Genomic DNA, 21,685 nt, shown 5'->3' with positions numbered 1-21,685 from the left:
CCGTTTGTACCAACGAAAATGATTCATTATTATTATTATTAACATCAAAACTTCACGAACTACATATGGAATCCATTACGATGATTTTACGGTTGATAAAAATGGAATCAGGTGATTTGATGATAATAATAATAATAATAATAATAATAATAATAATAATGAATCATTTTCGTTGGTACAAACGAGTTCTACCGATTTAGAAGCTATCTGTATGTTTTCCTGACGTCCTCCATACATTTAAGATTTTAGAAGCGGGTAACGTATTGAAGGAGTTGATAAATGAAATAGAAAAATATAGTACATGCAAGTACTATCCATGCTGAATCCTTGCTCATGAAAATTTTTTCCGTACCTTCATTTCCGACGCTGCACGATTTTTCCCGCACCCCTTACGTCTAGGGGTGCGGGGTACAAATGAAATTGATTGTAGTACATTCAGGTACTCACTGAGTACAATCGATACTATAAGAAAAACAATCGATTTATCAAACTTCGACTCCAAGTTCACACAGCTCTTCGATCCTCACTGGATCCCCCAGACGTTTTTTAATCACTTTTTTAGCACTCTGGCATTAATAGAATGAAAATTATTGGACGAATATTATTCTTCAAATATTTAACTATTCAATTCCATTTTTTTCTCTTCATTCTGTTTACTTCCAGATGAAGGGTTAATGAACATTATATTGTCTACTCTAGAATTAACTTTTCTCCATGTTCAATAATAGTAAATATATGATATTATCAAAAATAAATGACCACTCCACCTCGATTTTCACCCCCGAACTCCTGAAGAATTCCCAAAATATTCCAGCGAAAATACGGAAGAAGAGAAGAATCCAGTAGTTCAGACTCCGACGACTACGTGCCCTACATTCCCGTGAAGGAGCGAAAGAAGCAGCAGCTGATGAAACTGGGGCGTCTCCGTCAGATCAAAGAAGAGGGTCTAGCGGGAAAAAGTAGTAGTGAGAACGAGCGAGACAGGGAGGAAAATGAGGATGACGACGGTCAGGTCTGGGGCAGGAAGTCCAACATATCCCTGCTGGACCAGCACACAGAGCTGAAGAGAATGGCAGAGGCCAAGAAGGAGAGTGCCCTCGAGAAGCAGTTGAAGGAGGAGGAGAAGATCCTGGAGAGTGTCGCCGAGAACAAGGCGCTGATGGGAGTGGCTGAGTTGGCCAAGGGGATTCAGTACGAGGACCCCATAAGAACGAGTTGGCGTACCCCTAGGGTTGTTCTGTCAGCAGGAGCAGAGAGATCAGAGAAAATCAGGAGAAAACTTCGCATTCTGGCCGAGGGGGAAGAGGTGCCTCCTCCTCTCACCAGCTTCAAACAGATGAAACTCCACCGAGGGATCATCCACGGCCTCGAGAAGAAGGGGATCACTAGGCCAACGCCTATTCAGGTCCAGGGGATTCCCACTGTTCTCTCTGGTCGGGACATGATTGGAATCGCCTTCACGGGCAGTGGAAAAACCCTCGTCTTTGTTCTCCCACTGATCATGTTCTGTCTCGAACAGGAAGTGGGAATGCCATTTGTCCCGAATGAGGGTCCTTATGGACTCGTCATATGTCCGTCGAGGGAGCTCGCCAAGCAGACGTTTGACATCGTTCAGCATTACACCAACAGCTTGAGGGCGGAGGGATGCCCGGAGATCAGGAGCTGCTTGGCCATCGGGGGAGTACCACCTGCTGAGTCCTTGAAGATTATTGGGAGGGGGGTTCACATCATGGTGGCAACACCGGGGAGGCTCATGGATATGCTGGGGAAGAAGACTGTTAAACTAGACGTCTGCAGGTAAGATTTTTGGTAAATTTAGGGGATGTGGAAAACACGATTTTCTTGAGATTCTCTCCGTGTTTTTTATAGATAATGTTTATAATAGTCGTCAGCTATGTTTAGGAGATGATGAATAGTGAACGGCGGGCTTCTAACACGCGGGGCATAGGCCAGAATGTCAATGAAACACTCGGAGGGGACAGAAATGTAGAAATGAAAATTTTTCAGGAATTTTGAGGAGTTTCGTCATTAAAAATTCACAGTCTAGTGAAAAATCAGGGAAAACTGTTAATTTCAGTTCAATTATTTTATGCAAATTAATAGGAATCAGGGGAATTCAGGTGAATGTATTCCAGAATTTTCAATTAATCGAAGATTTAAAAATTGGGATTTCATAGAATTTTCGGTGAAGTTTGAAATTTTATTGTTGGGAATGAACCTCGTGACCCTTTATACCACTAACCGAACTCCATTATTTAAAATTTCATTATTTTTCATCTAAAAGTTATTGTCAAAAAGCAATTTCTACAATAGCGCAAATTGAACTTACCAAAATCGTCTTTTACTCATAAATCAAAAAGTTCAATTCTTCAAAACATCTGAGAACGTAATTCCTTCATTTTTAATTACTGATATCAAGCGGACAGCTGGCTACAAATATTAACGTAGTTTTATTATTTCAAAGACCTACGAATCCTTAAAAATAATGCGAAGAATTGCATCTCTAAAACATGAGAGAAGTGTCTTCAATTAAGCATTCGCATAAATTGTACTATTGCACCGTCTGCAGGTACCTCTGCATGGACGAAGCAGACAGGATGATAGACATGGGGTTTGAGGAGGACGTGAGAACGATTTTCTCGTTCTTCAGGGGTCAGAGGCAGACTCTCCTATTCTCAGCAACCATGCCGAAGAAAATTCAGAACTTTGCGAGATCCGCCTTGGTCAAACCTGTGACTATAAACGTGGGGAGGGCTGGGGCTGCCTCGATGAACGTGATCCAGGAGGTGGACTACGTCAAGCAGGAAGCGAAGATTGTTTATCTCCTGGAGTGCCTCCAGAAGACGCCACCCCCAGTGCTGATATTCGCGGAGAAGAAGCAGGATGTCGACGCCATTCACGAGTACCTCCTGCTGAAGGGAGTGGAGGCAGTGGCGATTCACGGGGGTAAGGATCAGGAGGAACGATCGAGGTCTGTGGAGGCCTTTCGAAAGGCCAAGAAGGACGTCCTTGTGGCCACTGATGTAGCTTCCAAAGGGCTCGACTTTGCTGATGTCCAGCATGTCATCAATTACGACATGCCTGATGATGTCGAGAACTATGTGCATCGCATCGGTCGTACCGGACGCTCCGGCAAGACTGGCATCGCCACGACATTCATTAATAAATCTAATGACGAGTCCGTGCTGCTGGATCTCAAACATCTGCTCATGGAGGCCAAGCAGAAGGTGCCACCGTTCCTCCTGGAGCTCTGCTCGGAGAATGAGAAGTACCTCAATCTCGGGGATGAGAGGGGATGCAGTTATTGCGGTGGACTCGGCCACAGGATTACTGAGTGCCCCAAATTGGAGGCCATTCAGAATAAACAGGCTTCCAATATTGGACGGAGGGATTATCTCGCCAGTAATGCTGCGGATTATTAAGGCGAGTATTGGGATTTTTTTATTGGCGGGGTGAAACGATAATTGGAAGCAATTATCGTGAATTATTGCGATGGATAATTGTCGGATTAAATTTCTCGCTTGGATCCTGATTTTTTGTTTACCCATTTTTAAGGGGATGTCGATAAACGATTGGATGAAATTAAATAATGGTTTTTTCATCATTTGAAAGAATATTTTGTTCTAAAGAGAAAAGAATGACAAAAAAACAAAATTGGAAAAATTCTTTTTCCGTGAATTTTTATTCATGATGCTGATTTTTCATTGTTCGGCCATTTTTCATTTCATTTTTTCATCGTTTGAATGAAAAATATGGGTCTAAGGAGGAAAGAATGACATTGAACAGTTCAATGTGAACTCATCCAATGAATTTATGCACAAAATTATAACATCATATTATGTCTAGGATGGGATTAACACAGGATATCAAATAAATTATGTTTCCAAAAATTGATCAATGAACAATTATTTAATTTACCTCATTAATACGTAATGTTATTTATACAAAGCCCGTGCAAAAATACAGCCAAACAATTCTTTTACATATGTATATTGTTGTATGTATTAATATATAATCTGCATTTTGTTGATAGTTATTGTTTATCTCTCGGATCATGAAGATTTGGACGAAAACACTTTTGATGTAGGAAGCAGTTCTATGTACATGTCTTTTCACACGTGTAAAAACAATTCAGTTCCTAGATTTATTGCACACGATGCGTTATGATTTATCTTTTTCGTTTAGTCGATATTTACATAATAGACGATTTTAATTGATAAAATAGACCTAGCAATGTCATTAACTAGTACAATTCCCCGGTTATCGATTATTCCTGCTGTATGTCTAGACAGCATCGAGTGGAAAGCGTATCAAAGCAATTTTACACATCAGAATTGTGTCGGAATCTCGGTCACCTCGGCAGTGCGTGAAGTAGTTACAGTATTTATTACATCTCGCGTTGGCACATATCACAATAATTAACACTTCATTTCGTTTAATTAATTCATAATTCATTTAAGGGGAGACTACTGAGTTTTAACAGTCGCAGGCGATTGGAGTGAGATTTTTCATGCACAAAAAAAATTTTTAATGTTGACTAAAGCGTCCAATTTTAAAGCTAGAAAGGTTTTTTTTACATTATTTGAAAAATGCGTAGAACACTAACTACGAGTTAATTTTTCGTTGATTTAACTCCTGCACAACTAATGTGATTTTTATTTATATATAACAAATTGCAATGTTTATGTAAAATTGCCAGAAAAATGATTTTCTAAATATTTATAGCATATTTTCAAATTTTCATTTTTTTCGGGTTGAAAATGTAAAATTTCAAAAAACTAACTCGAAATTTTTATTCGACACATTTTTTCAAAAATAAAAAAAAGAGCCTTTGGAAATCCAAAATTGTCAACTAAAAAAAAAATTGCAGGCCTTGGACTATTTTCAACTTTTTAAGCGTCAGCGGGGCAACCGCACGATAAAAATTTTTTTTTGCACTAATTATGCGTTTGCAGACATATATAATCGATCTTCGACGTATGAGAAATCTCACTCCAACAGCCCACGACTTTCAAAACTGACTGTAGTCTCCCCTTAAGTACCCTACGATCAATTTAATGAGTAAAATTCAACAAAATCCGCAGACTAATTCGTCTGGGAGGATGTACTGAGTTTATCGGAAGACGAAGGACTCGCCTTGGAATAGAGTTGCAATTAAAATGATTAATAACATTGAGGTAATCACAGTTAATGTATGTTATACGGTGAGTATCACGGCCGTTGCACCGTCGGTTAATTGGTAATTACGTATTCGTAATAAAATAGGGGGAGGACTTCTGCGTGGATCGAGTCGAGGAGACAGACTAGTATACATTTTTTTAAATCATTGGCCACTGGTGTTGTGTGGAGAGGCAGAGGAATCAAGTCTTTTAATTTGGTTTACGAGATATTTTTACGTTATCCCCGGACAATTATTCGATCAACCGTAGATGTTTTTACGGCATAAATTAATATATGCCCACTCAATTCAACAATTAATTTATGATCAATTAAAAAACTCGCAGTTGGCGATATTTTTAATTATCCAGTAAAGTCCTAGATTTAAAATCAAATATCAGATCTTCGGCAGTTGATGAAATTATCAGAAAAAGATTCATTTAGATGAATTCTAAACCTTTACCTCTCCAAGAACTACTTGACTTGACTCACCAATTACAAAATCCTCGAATCGTTCAACCCCACACATTTTTCAAAAAAGTCCCCTCCCACACAAAATAAAGATAAAGACGAAGCGACCTCTTTTCCCCGTATTTTACCATTTCTCAAGAGCTTCATATCCTTCATATCCTTCTTCGCCCCGAGGAAAAGTGTATTTCACTTCTTCCTAACCAGAAACGCCTGAAGTGCCCTCCGAAAGAAACCAAATCCTCGAAATCAGGTCGTCCCGTCATCATTTTCCCGCCAGTGTCACCCCCAAAAAAAATCACTCAGAAAAGAGAAATTCACTTTCAGAAAGTAGCACCTCAAGATCGGAGGGCACAGTGTGAAGATCAGAATTGGCTGCATTGGAAGACTCCATTGGCACCCCAGAATTATTGCCCCCACTACCCCCCTGCTTGCCCCCTATCCTAAATTTCTCCTTCTTATTAGAAGTCCTCACAAGTACAGCTGTCCTCGGTGGATTACGACTATGAACACGTGGGTTACTCGATTGTCCAATTTTCTCGGCTTTCTTCAGTCTGACGGAGAATTTGAATGGCGGTTTGTAGACTATTTGCAGGCGTACCCGATCATTCTTGGGGTCCCTGGCGAAGGCCGCAGTGGTGCGAGTGGCAGGCTCCACTCGTCTCCTGGGTTTGGTGATGGCAGTCAGACGATTGGCACTAGTTAGGCCATTAGTTAGGCCAGCAGGTGTTGACTTGCTTTTAGTCAGTGGTTCGGCCCTGCAGTGGGAGGATGAGGCCAGCAGCCAGGATCTGACTTTGCTCTTGGGATCGGCGTTATCAGCCACCACGACATTGTCAACTTTATCAACCTTCTCAGCTTGAGCCTGGGAATAATCAATGACCTCCTTGCTCTTTCGTTTTTTCATGTTTCTCCACTGCTTGGAGGCGCTCTTGGCCCCTCCCTCATCAGCAGTTTCTGTCAACTGTGGCACATTAACTTCGTTAGGTGCTTGTTGTGTTCCATTGTGAAGTGGTGACTGCTCCACCAACACCTTGCGACCCGCCTCCTCGATAAATATCGGCGCCACTCGTTTTTTCTTCTTCTTCTTCTTCTTCTTTTGTATCATAATCTTTTTACTCAGCTTCTTATTACTACTGGCGTGAGCACTCTTAACCGTCTTATCGTTTCTCGCAGCGTGATGCTTGGCGTGATGACGCTTCTCACGTACTTTTCTACTTAATGGAAGTTTAGCTCGTACCGCTGGTGGGTGAACTGTTACACCCTCAGTACCCTCAGGCGGCAGTCTCACTGTTTCCGTTGTCGAGCTGTGAATTATCGTCACTGACTTGAGCTTGAGGTCCGGACGTTTTCCCAGGTAACGGATGCTCACCACCTGAATGCAGATGAGGGGGTCAATATGGGGAGTTTGGGGGCTGATGGAGTAATCGATAATTCAATTTTAGGGGGGGGGATGGGAATTGTTGGGTGACTTACTTTTATCACAGACTTCCTTGGGGGCTTTTTTACAGTGTCTCTGACGTGGCGAAATTAGATAAATCATATGAATAATTGAGAACGTAAGTGGAAATTAGTTCTTGGGGGGAGTTAAGTTGAGGGGTGGAGTGGTGACAGATTAGGGGGTTGTTGTGATTCGGAAAAAAATGTTGTGGCTTTTTTTGGGGGGAGCAAAGAGCTTTAAACATTTTCGCAAAATAAAAGATGGAATTTTCAGTCAAGGGATATGAGAAGATTTTGAAGTAATTATTTCTGGAGTGTTATGTATGGAAAAATGATATAGAGATGTTGAACGTTGGGAGGAAACGTGAAAATTCAGGGCCATGTGTATAGTGACTTGAATTTTCACGATTTTTCGTGAAATAATTGAACTGAAATTCAGTTTCCAACGATTTTTTCAATTGGACTTTTGTATGTTTTGATCACAAAAAAACCAGTTTTGGTTGATCTTCAACGTAATTCCTCTTCATTCAATGTTGTAACTTGTGAATTAAAGAACAAAAATATATAAGGGAGAGTGGGGTAAAACGGGCCCTTTTGACTTTTTTGTGATACTCATAACTCAGAAACAAATTCATTAATTGAGATCAGCCTAGGCTCACTCTAAAGGGGAAGAAGTGCAGCTTGCGTGGGAAAAAAATTATTTCAGTTTATTTAAAATTGAATGAGCTGTTAACATCTTTGAAAAAATCAAAAGAGACCGTTTTACCCCATTCTCCCCTATACATAATGAGAATAAGAATGAATAAAATTGAATGAATCTAATTGCGAAGACGGAAATGGAAAGAAAACAAAATAAATAATATAAATTACCGCTACATGAATTTTTTACAGAACATCTCTATCCGATTTTTCCATACGTAGTTTAACTCATTTCGAGTGAAATTCAAAAGTTCTCAACATCATGCTTCAATAAATTATTACCAACAAAACAATATATAAAAAGTGATAATTAATCAATTGTTAATAATTGATAGTAATTGGTAGTAATTAATTGAGTTTCCAAAAATTGCATCATCTGTTACCACTTCACCAAATAAATCTCACAAAAGAAATATTAAACAACTGAAATTCAAAAAAAGAAATGAGAATAATTCAAGACTACTCACGAGAAGTGATATGGTCCCCAGAATAAGTAGAGCAACAGCATACCAGTGCTCAGCGACCCATCGTCTGAACGTGGCAAGACTCTCATCCGAGAGTAACAATTTACGTAGAGTTGCCAGTGGCCCGCTGGGATCAACTTCCCTGCATTTCTGGAATACGTCGCAGTATCCGTTGTAATCATTGCAGGGTGTACCAGGTTTGGCGAATTTATCTGGGATATCGTAGGGAGGTGAATTCCAGTCGAACGACGAGCTGTTTTAATAATTCAGGGTAATCGATGAGTCAGAGTGGAAATCGGGGTCTGAGGCAATTAGAAAATTAATGGGCTTACAGGCATGGTTGATTTTCGCCAGGCAGACGACAGCACAGCTCGCATGCTTTTGTGGGTGGATCGTTGGGGCCTGGTATGCACTGACAAGATTCTAGACCGAAGGCCAAGCAAATACTTCCGGTGCATTCCTGGGAGCCAAAGGGAATTGATCAATGGGGTATTCTTAACATTTTCGGGGAATATCGGATGAAACGTCTTGTTAAACATGGGGACGTTGTTATTTCGTGAGTTATTTTGAGAGTTATATTCCACTGATTATCTACTGCGATTTTTGTGATGCATATTAATGTGCAGAATACTCCACGGTTTATGTGCACAGTGAGAAAAGAAATTATTTTTGCCAAATATTCATTCACTTGAGAGAAGCATTTATTTTTTCAAAATCGTAGGGGAGTCACTTTTGACTTTTTTAAAAATATTAGTGACGGGTTGAAATGTTGATGAAATTTAATCTTTTTTTTTTTCAATACAAAGAACAATTCTTTCCCTTTGTGATGAGCCTAAACTGAGTTCTATTGATACATTTGTTTCTGAGTTATGAATGATTTTAAAAACGTCTAAAGTGTCTATTTTATCCTACCCTATTTCTTCAATCGAGTCATTCCCAGGGGAGCTTGACTAGGCTTCAATTACAACAATCATGTTGCTCTAGAGGATGACTATGTTGCACATGACCTTGGAGGAGCTCCTCCGATGATTATTCATTTTTCCTAAATTTCTGATTTTCTGGAGGGCAGAATTTCGATCAATTTTTTAATGTTGATAATTATTGAAGAAGTTCACTCAAGGTTGTAACTAATATGATCATCTTCTAGAGCAATATAATTGACGTAATTGAAGCCTAATGGGGATTTCCTGAGAATGACTCAAGTAAATGGATATTTGGCAAAAATAATTTTTTTTCTCAGGGCGTTACAAATCTATATCTATCTGTTAATAGTATATAGAGAATATGTCAGTTTCAATCTTAAAATATAGTCATCCGAATGAAGATAATTCGCATGGAACTTGCTCAATGAATCTTCACTCAATTTCTTCAGTTCTAGACTGACCTCTGCTAAACTCTCTCAATATTGTCATTATATTTTACAGGCCTATATTTCTTCATAAACTATCAGCTTTGCAAATGTCTGTTACGGAATTGCTCTTGAAATTTCAAATGGAATTAATTAAAAAATACAGCTCTCAAATGAAATTAAAAATTCAGTGAAACAAATGTGACAATGTCTGTGAAAAATTTTCCATTGTCTTTTAAAATGACTCTTAAAAATTCAAATAAAAAATCTTGATCAACATCCAAGAATATATGCGAAAATTCCATATCTGGTCACGAATTACTTAAACCGTGGAATATTCAATGAAATTGATTTGGCCTGCAGTTGTAGCTTGAATGTCAAAAAAAAATCAAGAGAGAATGAAGTGACTACTAGTCAAAAATTTTCCATTGTCTTTTAAAATGACTCTTAAAAATTTAAATAAAAAATCTCGATCAACATCCAAGAATTCATGCTAAAATTCCATATCTGGTCACGAATCAGTTAAACCGTGGAATATTCAATGAAATTGATTTGGTCTGCAATTGTAGCTTGAATGTCCAAAAAATCCAGAGAGAATGAAGTGACTACTCACCCCCATGAAGCACACAAACTCCTCATTACAAATAGTCTTGTTAGGTTTATTGATGGAAGGAGGACAGTGTGGAGTCCTGCCATCGCAGAAGCTCGCGTCCCTGCAGCCATTGTCCTCCCTGCACTTGTCCCCAAACCTGAGTTTGCACTCATTGGTGCAGCATGGCCCCTGGCTAGGACTGCAAGTGGCCCTGGGGGTCAGTGTGCAGGGCCTTCCCTCAGCTGGTGGATACCTCCTCTGCGGAAAACAACAGGTATCCCTGCAGTCCTCCTCCCATCCGCAGTCGCATTCCTCCCCGTCCTCCACAACTCCATTGCCACACAGCGATGCCTGTGGCTCCGTAAAACAGCCCTTCGGTGATCTGGCTTTAGTGTTCAATACCGGATTTATAGCATTCAAACTGCACGGACTGAAGCGATTATTGTTGCGTTTATCTCCACTCGTGGCACGTGCAAACATTATAAAGTTACCGTCCTCACCGCCCGGTGTACACTGCTCGGGGTCGTGCTGAGAGAAGGAAAGAAGGACTGGGTTTAATTAAAAGTTAATTGATCAAAGTTTGTAAGAGCTTGGGCACTCACTGGTGATCCAAAATTATGGCCAATCTCGTGTGCCAGTGTCACATGGGAAACAGCAGGTGGCACGTGCTTTCCATAGTTCAGGAGCGTTACGATACCTGTGTTCAGGGATTTCATACTCCCACGGTAATGCTGGGGGATTTGGTTAATATTAGATTGTTTAGGGGTGAGTGGAATGGGTTGGGCGAGGCTAAAGGGTTTTCTCTGTCATTTCGATGATATTGCACCATAAAAGCTTTACAGCATTTATTATTGATTAGTAAAATCCTGGAAATTGTTTGGACATTAATTTAAATTTCATTCAGACCTCAATTTAATTTAAATGAAATTATCATTTTGAAAGATGATTTTTGGGTGGAATTGTTTATGAATTATTTATTCTAAAAAATTGTGATCTTCTGAAAATACAGGTTTTAAATATTTTGTGAATTTTTTTCAAGAAGTCGATTTTTTTTCTGGCGATTCCGGCGAAAGAAAAAAGGCAATGTAAACCGTTGAAAAAAAAATGAAATTTCATGGATTGTTGATTGAAAATTTTCAGGAGGGAGACATTGAATTTTACTTAGGGGAAAAATCGTGAAATTTCAAAGTTCACTGAAAATCCAATGGAATTCCTCATTTTTGAGCAGCCGGAAAACGAGGTTTTCTGAACTTTCTGAGTTTTCAATTAATTGAAACATTTTCACTTAGATTTCCCTGGTTTTTATGAATTCTCATGGAATGATTGCCCTGAAATTCATGGAAATTCCAGTCAAAAATTTTCACCACTCATAATGTGATTCTGTTATCGCAATGAAATCACTGAATGAGACAATTCCGAGAACCTCCTCCTCCTCCCAATTGCCCAATGAACATCGAGCCATTGCAATTTCATTAAAAAACTCACCCCATTCTTCTCACAAACGCCCCCAGCATTCTTCAAATCGCCAGTCCACGCGAGTCCCAGTGTCCCCATCTCAAAGTCCCGATAAGTGAACATGTACGCCAAACAGAAGGCATCGTAGTCCTCCTCTGTGAGAATGGCCAGAGCCCAATCACCAAAAAACAAAAACAGAAAGACCCCCAGAACTTGATCAACTCCTCCCTCGCAGTGCTATTGTCCCCGATAATTGATTGAAACCCCAGTAATTACCTGAGAAAAGTTCCAGGAACTTTTCAACCCCGTAATTCCCAGGGAACCGATAGTTGGGGTCCTTGAGTGCCTCGCCGTTGTGCACCTTGACGCGTTTTATCATGAAACTTATGTTATCGGGTCTGCCGTCTTGATTGAAGTCAGTGTGTTTGTAGATTGAGTTGACTCGCTGGACGTGTCGCGTCATGACTTCTATGCAGGCCTCCTCGGTGGCGTAGCGCGAGAAAAATTGATGATCCGCTTGGAGGTAGAGCATGCAGGTGGTCTTTCGGGGATCGACTGTGGCTCGTTTGTGGAGGTGTCTGGTTATTCGGTTTCTGTCGATTGTCAGCGCTGCGTAACTGCTCTTTTTCCCTGATTATATCAATTTTCATTCTTAAAAGAAGATGATAGTAGCAAAAAGGAGGGAAAAATAGTGTCGTTCAGTCAGACATTAATTTTCCACAGAGAATAACAATTTAACTTAATTTAAATCTGTTTACGAAATAGCAGAAGAAAAATCTCTGATATTAATGCCAAATTTCAAGTGAGAAAAGTTTTCAAACTAAGAATTGTTGATTTTTTAAATTGAGATTATTTAAATGAGATCAGGCGCATCTTTAATTGACTATTTGTTGATATCCTTCGAATAATCTAAAAGTTGTTGTGATAGTTCTGATATGTATTTTCCTTCAAATAAAAATCTGTTCACGTAATGTCAGACGAAAAATCTCTGAGAAATGTTCTTAAAATAAAAATTTTCAATTCTTTTGATTAAAAACACTTGAAGAAATCAGATTCCCCATTAAATGACTATTAATTCAACATCAATTGACTCAAAGTGTCAATATCCTTCGAATAACAGAGACATCGTAATTAACTTTGATATCGAATTCAAAACATCGCGATGTTCCAAACGACGCGACAAAAACGACAGAGAATAACAATTTAACTCAATATAAATCTGTTTACGAAATAGCAGAAGAAAAATCTCTGATATTAATGCCAAATTTCAAGTGAGAAAAGTTTTCAAACTAAGAATTGTTGATTTTTTAAATTGAGATTATTTAAATGAGATCAGGCGCATCTTTAATTGACTATTTGTTGATATCCTTCGAATAATCTAAAAGTTGTTTTGATAGTTCTGATATGTATTTTCCGTCAAATAAAAATCTGTTCACGTAATGTCAGACGAAAAATCTCTCAGAAATGTTTTTAAAATAAAAATTTTCAATTCTTTCGATTAAAAACACTTGAAAAAATCAGATTCCCCATTAAATGACTATTAATTCAACATCAATTGACTCAAAGTGTCAATATCCTTCGAATAACAGAGACATCGTAATTAACTTTGATATCGAATTCAAAACATCGCGATGTTCCAAACGACGCGACAAAAACGACAGAGAATAACAATTTAACTCAATATAAATCTGTTTACGAAATAGCAGAAGAAAAATCTCTGATATTAATGCCAAATTTCAAGTGAGAAAAGTTTTCAAACTAAGAATTGTTGATTTTTTAAATTGAGATTATTTAAATGAGATCAGGCGCATCTTTAATTGACTATTTGTTGATATCCTTCGAATAATCTAAAAGTTGTTTTGATAGTTCTGATATGTATTTTCCGTCAAATAAAAATCTGTTCACGTAATGTCAGACGAAAAATCTCTGAGAAATGTTCTTAAAATAAAAATTTTCAATTCTTTCGATTAAAAACACTTGAAGAAAACAGATTCCCCATTAAATGACTATTAATTCAACATCAATTGACTCAATATTGACTCAATTGTCAATATCCTTCGAATAACAGAGAAATCGTAATTAACATTGATATCGAATTCAAAACATCGCGATGTTCCAAGCGACGCGACAAAAATGAATGCATTAATTTTAGAAAATGGAAAGTCATCAGTCAAATCAACGATAATATGAAGTGTTATTTTTCCCAGTGCGCTATATTTTCATTGGCGACGACAGAAAATACGTAATGTAAAGTCCCAACTACCTTCCCTCGAGTAATAGCCCCCATAATTCCTGATTCTGTGGTCCTGTAGCTGCTCGAAATACGGCTCGAACGATCCCCCATCGTCATCCCCACGTGCTTGATGTTGATCTTCCCTCGAATGACCAAAGCTCATATTCCCGAGGTACAAGTTTTGGCTCGCACAACGCTTCGAGGACTTTGGATTGACGACGTCCGAGGCTCGATACGCTATCGTGTGGTAAGCTGGTGATGTATCGATCTCTTCGTCTTGTTCCACTCGATTGCCTGAACTTCTCGCCAGGTACCTACTCGTCGGCTCGAAATAGTACTCCTCGAGTTGGGTTGATACCGAGCCGTCGAACAGACCGTCGGAGGTAACGATTCCCTCCACCACGGCGTTCTCATCCTCTGGAGATTAGTCAGATTTTAATTGGATGCATTCGGAGATATTACGCATTTCAATCAAATAAAACTACATTTAAAGTAGCTCCACCCTTCGGCCGAGCTACGCTGTACTTTTGGATATTTTCAGTTTTTTAATTTTTCAACTAAATTGCATGGAAAAAATTTGAGAAAACTCATACCCAGTCAGTATTATCTAAATTAAATTTCGCAAAATACTGATATTTTTTCAAACGTTTCCCTCTTATAAATAAATAATAAAACTTTTTTGCAAAACGGTGGATTATTTTTTATGCGGTGTCAAAAAAATTCTTGATTTTTTCACATCTGATGAAAAAAAATTCAGAGTTTAATCTTTGATTACAATGGAAATGTTGATTTTTAAACACTTCTTCTTTGAAACGCCAAAACGATAATTGAATCGAGAAAAAAATTAGAAACCCGAATCTAATCGAGTTTTCTGCAATTTTTTTGCAGTTTTCAATAATATTTGAATTTACAGTAAGGGTACAGCTACTTTAAGGCTCGGGTAGATTATCTTTTGAACGTGATCTTGGTTGTTTTTTTATTTTGATAGTGAGATATGATTTCATTTCTAAATGAAACATTTGTTTGTATGCAAAAAGCTATTCAACTGGTGTAAATAAATATGTAAATGAACGTCAAGCTTAGGGGATTTTATGGATGGTATTAATGAGAATGGGTCTAAACGTCAAAGAGTTGTTGAAGTACCTTCGATCGTGCCGACGTAGGAGTGCAGAGTATCGAAGGGAATTGGCCCTTCGGTGCCCTCGAACACAGCGTCTTTGGCGAAGATCCTGGTGTCTCGTGTGAGGTGCATGGTAAATTTTCTGAGTGGAAACAAATATTCTTATTCCATTGGATCATTTTGATAAGTCGTCTTTCATTCATTAGGTTTTCGCACGCTGATGAATTATGAATTTAACAATGGAGTTGAATTTTCCTACATTCTGTCGAAACGTCTTTTAAACTCGCTCAAGTATCCCGGCAACATGAATTCTTTAAATTAATCTTTAAAGTCCTTGAAACTCAGTGGGAACCTGGGATAGCCATATTCATAAATCATAATTACCGTTAAATTTTGAGGCTGTGATTTAACAACACTCAACATCACTCTTAAATTTTTTATTATTTTAGTAATCATCAGTTTAAATATTCAGATTCTGAACTATTTTATTACCCAATAATTTCGGTAGGAAGATTGCCGATTATTTGGTCAATTGGTAATCCCTTTTAAGAAATTAAAATAATTTACGTAATGGAAAATTCACAGTCCCATATTATCACACATTGAATTCATCATCACTCGCAAATTAAAATTATTATTATCGTACTGTTTTTATATTCTGATGAGAATATTCAAACCTTTATCAATGTAAGTCGCAGGTTCCTTTAATATTGATGAAATTTAATATTAATGGCCGTCCCGGGTGGAAACAAATATTTGAATTCGATGGGACAGATAAGAATGAGCGAAAATTCAGTTGGATTATTTCTTTCATTAGATTGTAGCACTCTGTTGAATTGTGAATTCAAGAATACAGTTCAATTTTCCTACATTCTGTCGAAACGTCTTTTAAACTCGCTCAAATATCCAGGCAAAATTAATTCTTTAAATTAATCTTAAAAGTCCTTGAAACTGAGTGGGAACCTGGGATAGCCATATTCATAAATCATAATTACCGTTAAATTTTGAGGCTGTGATTTAACAACACTCAACATCACTCTTAAATTTTTTATTATTTTAGTAATCATCAGTTTAAATATTCAGATTCTGAACTATTTTATAACCCAATAATTTCGGTAGGAAGATTGCCGATTATTTGGTCAATTGGTAATACCTTTTAAGAAATTAAAATAATTTACGTAATGGAAAATTCACAGTCCCATATTATCACACATTGAATTCATCATCAATCGCAAATTAAAATTATTATTATCGTACTGTTTTTATATTCTGATGAGAATATTCAAACCTTTATCAATGTAAGTCGCAGGTTCCTTTAATATTGATGAAATTTAATATTAATGGCCGTCCCGGGTGGAAACAAATATTTGAATTCGATGGGACAGATAAGAATGAGCGAAAATTCAGTTGGATTATTTCTTTCATTAGATTGTAGCACTCTGTTGAATTGTGAATTCAAGAATACAGTTCAATTTTCCTACATTCTGTCGAAACGTCTTTTAAACTCGCTCAAATATCCAGGCAAAATTAATTCTTTAAATTAATCTTAAAAGTCCTTGAAACTGAGTGGGAACCTGGGATAGCCATATTCATAAATCATAATTACCGTTAAATTTTGAGGCTGTGATTTAACAACACTCAACATCACTCTTAAATTTTTTATTATTTTAGTAATCATCAGTTTAAATATTCAGATTCTGAACTATTTCATAACCCAATAATTTCGGTAGGAAGATTGCCGATTATTTGGTCAATTGGTAATACCTTTTAAGAAATTAAAATAATTTACGTAATGGAAAATTCACAGTCCCATATTATCACACATTGAATTCATCATCACTCGCAAATTAAAATTATTATTATCGTACTGTTTTTATATTCTGATGAGAATATTCAAACCTTTATCAATGTAAGTCGCAGGTTCCTTTAATATTGATGAAATTTAATATTAATGGCCGTCCCGGGTGGAAACAAATATTTGAATTCGATGGGACAGATAAGAATGAGCGAAAATTCAGTTGGATTATTTCTTTCATTAGATTGTAGCACTCTGTTGAATTGTGAATTCAAGAATACAGTTCAATTTTCCTACATTCTGTGGAAACGTCTTTTAAACTCTCTCGAGTATTCCGGGAAAATGAATTTTTTAAATTAATCTTCAAAGTCTTCGGAGCTAACTGTTCGAGTTCAATGAGTTTCACCTAATTTTAAAGCTCATAAAAGGTACTTTAGAATTTGTTCCAACTTTGGGAAATTCTATTCAGGGGATTTAAAGTTACTGAAGATTAAAAGAAGTTAATTTTACGCGCTCTTATTCCTCAAGTTCCGAACTTTATTTCGCGCTGTTTTGCGAATATTTTCGAGATGAATTTCAAGGGCTAGTGGAAAATGTCTCTTTTTCGAAAATGGATAGGATAAAGTGTGACGATAGCCATGAAAATCGGATGAGCACAAATTCCAAGGACATTTGCGTCAAAGAAGCCGTAGAACTATCGACAATGGCTTCATCCGTTTCATTTTTCCTATTTTTACGTTCACCTCCCACGTGACCCACATTATCACTTGAAACAATAGGAAATTCTCGTATACATGAAGAAGTATTATCGTTGAATTTGGTTAAAAGCCACTTGCGCGGAGTGCGCTGAGGCCAATGCATGCGATTCCTTTTGGAATTGCAAATTTCCGAGTGCCAGCATTTTATCCTTCAACCTAATCTCCACGTGACAATTCTCATCGATTACTTCTTAATGACTGATGAGAATTACGAGAAATTAATTGGTGTCTCGTAAAAATAACTCCTCAACAACATCCAGGGAATTATGAGTTTAATTTCAATGTTGAGAATCCAATTCGTTCAAATCAAATCAAATCGTTCATGAATTTTTTATTCGTTTTGGGTATTTAACAAAAATTGGGCATTTTATGTTGAGGGGCTGTTAAAGTCTCAACGAAAGCTTGAATTTATAAACTTGCAGGAAAAATGAACATTACGTTTAAGTGAATGTCCATTCGATCAAAGATACCGAACAATAATTCCCTGAATTTTTGCAATATTCAATACCTTTCATGGTCATTAAATATTTTCTGTTTTTGCGCGGGTCCCCGAATTTTTTTCTGGCCATTCGATTCACTATACTTTTGCACATTACCTTCTATATTTATTTCTATTGTTAGAGTCTTACAACAGGTGAATTATAAATTACATAAGGAAAAATTATTGCGATTAATTTTTTTTCAACATCAAAGAAGATAGTTTCATACGTTCTGCTATCGGCCAAAAAAATATAGAATTCCTTGAACTTGAAACAATAAGATTTGCTGAAAATGGCAAAACATTCTTAAGGATATATTACACCCTTTTCGCTAAAATTCACATTTTTTGAATTTTTCTGGCAAATTGTTGATCGGATTAACGTGAAAAAATATACCGTAATGATAAAAAAAATAAAAAAATATAAAAAACGATAGATAAATTTTTTCATTTTATCATTACTTAGTGCTGACTCACGAAATTCGTTGACTCACGAAATTTCATGATCGTGCAATTATTTTCCTGCGTTTTCCCTAAACTTTTCGGGGATTCACAAAACTTCAGAGAAAATGCGGTAAAATGATTGCACTCCCATGAAACTTCGTGAGTCAGTCAACAATGACAACCCCCAAAAAAGCCATATTATTTCGCGTCAACCCGACCAATAATTTCCCAGAAAACTAAAATAAAACGTGAATTTTGTCCGAAAGAGTGTCGCACATCGCTAAAACCCTGGCATTTCCAGTGTCACCGAAAAATGTTGCGAACACTCGCGCGTATGACTTTGAAGGAGCCCTGATAAGACCCACCTATCGAGCGCATGAAGGCTGAGCACAAGGGCCTGTTCCCTCTCCCCGTCGGCGCCTCTCCGGACCCTCCCCCTGTGCTCCCTGAGCGCGCTAGGGTCGTACCAAGCGGGCCCATAATGCCCAATGTACGTCCGTTTCACAATCCCTAGAATAAGAGAAAACAATAATTCACGGTGTTGTGCACACACCACAGACCCCATAACACCCAACGTAACATGGACTGACCTTCGTGCGGCGGAAGGGGGTGAAGTGGCCACGCGTCTACCAGTATGATACAGAGGATCGCGAGGGCCCATTGACTCGTTGGGACTGCGTACATCGCGATAAGTCCCCGGGGCCCCGCAAACCTCGTCCAGTGGCGTATCACGAGTGTACGGTGCCCCCAGATTCTAATGTCCAGTTGCACCACGATATTTCAGGCAGGTCCAGGCCCATATGTGTCGCATCGTTGATCAGTCGCATCACTGTTCCACAATCAGAGCAACAACAACTAAATAACTCCCTCCCCTCAACAACTATTATCAGTTAAAACTATATTTAACTTTGTTATGCACATCGCCTTATGCAATACGCAACTGCACGTGCCTTTCATCAATTTGTTACATAAATAAGCCACGATGATTTATCGAATTAAATGCAACACCTTGGATAACACTGGTTGAACACCATGAAACGAAAGGAACCGTTAACCGTCGGACACTTATTTTTTTAACCACTGAATTTCCATTAGCAAAGGGGTATACGCGTGAAAAAACGAGATGAATCATAACCGATTGGATAGATATGGCATCGCTGTGTAAAACCGGAATTGCTGAGGTAGGCGGTTGGTACAGGTAGACACAAAGCGATATGAAAAAACCAGCATTGATTGATGCAAAAGCGGATGTAACAGGGGAGGACAACAAAACAATTAATATTTTTTTGCGGAAATGGGGGGGGGAGGGGGAATACCACCTACCTGTTTGAGGCGCCCGCCGCCGAGGCTATTGTTACTGTCCTTAATTTTTTTTTCCACTCTCTCGTCCTAGAGTCTAATTTCATCTAACGTGTCTTTCGTCATCACTCGGCGGTGTTCACTTTAAATTAATTTCATTCAAGTCTTTCACGGGTTTTGTACACGGGACTCGGCCGTCACGTGGACTACTGCATGTGCAACGCGGCCAACCGAGTGGAACAATGCTCCGGTTAATCACTCGAGGATGAATTAATAAAAACAAACAATGGGATGCAGACGCTCGGAGTTGGGCGCAACGCGTCTCGTAGAGCTTCATCTACTTGTGTTTCTTCACTGTTTCTGTTTTGTAGTTTAACGGGTGAGGGGAGGCCACGGTGGGATAGGTGAACGGGTGGTGGAAACGGTTAACGAGGACTCATCCGAGGACAACGACTCCCTCCTGCGTGCCACCAGCGTCATCGCGGGGGCTTTCTCTTCTTTTAGCGCGGTGTCGGGGGGATTGCGCTGTCTCACTTGGGCGCCCGGTGGGTTTATCCACCTCGCGAGGTGGAGGGATAGGACTGTATGACGGCCTCGCGTTCGATCCGCCCCGACGACGGAATTCTGGGAAGGTGGGGGTTTCATCCCCTAGGGCTCGGCGGGGCGGGGACCCGGTGGAAATTTCTGCGGAGACTGCATGAGGAGTTACAGACGTTTCTTGACCTTTTTATTGGGGAGGTGATTGGTGGACTCGGGGGTGCGCATGGGTGATGGGGCGAATTTTCGGGGTGGGGGGAGGGGATTTTCCGGCCATAGGGGGAGGCTGTGCAGGTAGGGGCCTGGATTATCGCAGCCGCGGAGGTCCGGAGGGGTGAGCGCATTGTTAACATTTTTGGAGGAACACCAGATTTTTTTTAAGTGTCAAGATTATTTTACAAATGTCGGTATTTTTATAAATATTAAATTTCATACCGGAAAAAATCTGTCAATTTCTCTGCTCTAAACGAGTTGTTTTAAAGATATTGACAGAAGAGGGAATGAATGATGAATGCATTTTTCGCAAGATTTTTTTGCGAAAAACAAAAATATTTATTTCCTCATTTATTTACGGAATAATCTGCAGATTAATTTTTGAGCGAAATGCCGAAACGGTTCAAAAGACTTCCTTCCAAAATTTCTCAACTGAAAAAATCCTCTCCAATGTCATTTCAGGATTCCTGAAAATATTCACATAAATCGAAAATCCGTCGCACAAAAATTAAAAAAACCTCACACCTTCATCGATTAAAAAAATTCTCTGCAATATCATTTCAGAATTCCTCAGAATATTCACATAAATCGAAAATCCGTCGCACAAAAATTAAAAAAACCTCACACCTTCATCGATTAAAAAAATCCTCTGCAATCTCATTTCAGAATTCCTCAGAATATTCACATAAATCGAAAATCCGTTGCACAAAAATTAAAAAAACCTCACACCTTCATCGATTAAAAAAATCCTCTGCAATCTCATTTCAAAATTCCTGAAAATATTCACATAAATCGAAAATCCGTCGCACAAAAATTAAAAAAACCTCACACCTTCATCGATTAAAAAAATCCTCTGCAATCTCATTTCAAAATTCCTGAAAATATTCACATAAATCGAAAATCCGTCGCACAAAAATTAAAAAAACCTCACACCTTCATTGATTAAAAAAATCCTCTGCAATCTCATTTCAGAATTCCTGAAAATATTCACATAAATCGCAAAATCCGTCGCACAAAAATTTAAAAAAACCTCGCACCTTACTGACTAATCATTCTATTCCCCCAACTCGCGGGTTATCATCGTCATGCGGGCTTTTTAAATCCCTCGATTCTTCGCTCAGCTGTCGAAGTAGATGCCTGGATTATCGTCGTCAACATGTGCCAAGGGTATTCACGGAATTCCCA

The 21,685-nt window shown here is 38.4% G+C and overlaps 3 protein-coding genes across 3 annotated transcripts in view; 2 read left to right on the top strand and 1 right to left on the bottom strand.

Annotated features, from left to right (window-relative positions):
* LOC107038352 (ATP-dependent RNA helicase abstrakt) overlaps positions 1–3,649 on the top strand; it is a 6,006-nt gene extending 2,357 nt beyond the window's left edge. Inside the window, exons 2-3 of the mRNA XM_015257399.1 lie at positions 815–1,797; positions 2,570–3,649. Coding sequence (XP_015112885.1) covers positions 815–1,797; positions 2,570–3,422 — 1,836 coding nt within the window. The 3' untranslated portion in view covers positions 3,423–3,649. The remainder of the gene's footprint in view (positions 1–814; positions 1,798–2,569) is intronic.
* LOC107038356 (protein NipSnap) overlaps positions 1–21,685 on the top strand; it is a 38,242-nt gene that overhangs the window by 12,090 nt on the left and 4,467 nt on the right. The window lies entirely within an intron of this gene.
* LOC107038309 (disintegrin and metalloproteinase domain-containing protein 10) lies at positions 4,929–20,071 on the bottom strand. Its single transcript, XM_015257336.2, has 12 exons — positions 19,775–20,071; positions 19,042–19,280; positions 18,817–18,961; positions 15,000–15,118; positions 13,887–14,273; positions 11,900–12,253; positions 11,654–11,778; positions 10,771–10,899; positions 10,190–10,696; positions 8,561–8,688; positions 8,232–8,481; positions 4,929–7,000 (listed from the first exon to the last, which is right to left on the bottom strand). Exons 2-12 carry the CDS (start codon positions 19,133–19,135, stop codon positions 5,924–5,926), a joined length of 3,315 nt encoding a protein of 1,104 aa, XP_015112822.1. The 5' UTR covers positions 19,136–19,280; positions 19,775–20,071; the 3' UTR covers positions 4,929–5,923.

This window comes from Diachasma alloeum, unplaced genomic scaffold, assembly GCF_001412515.2.
Source record: "Diachasma alloeum isolate Michigan unplaced genomic scaffold, Dall2.0 Dall_scaffold_00280, whole genome shotgun sequence".
Taxonomy (NCBI): domain Eukaryota; kingdom Metazoa; phylum Arthropoda; class Insecta; order Hymenoptera; family Braconidae; genus Diachasma; species Diachasma alloeum.
This window is presented reverse-complemented; position numbering and strand designations above follow the sequence as displayed.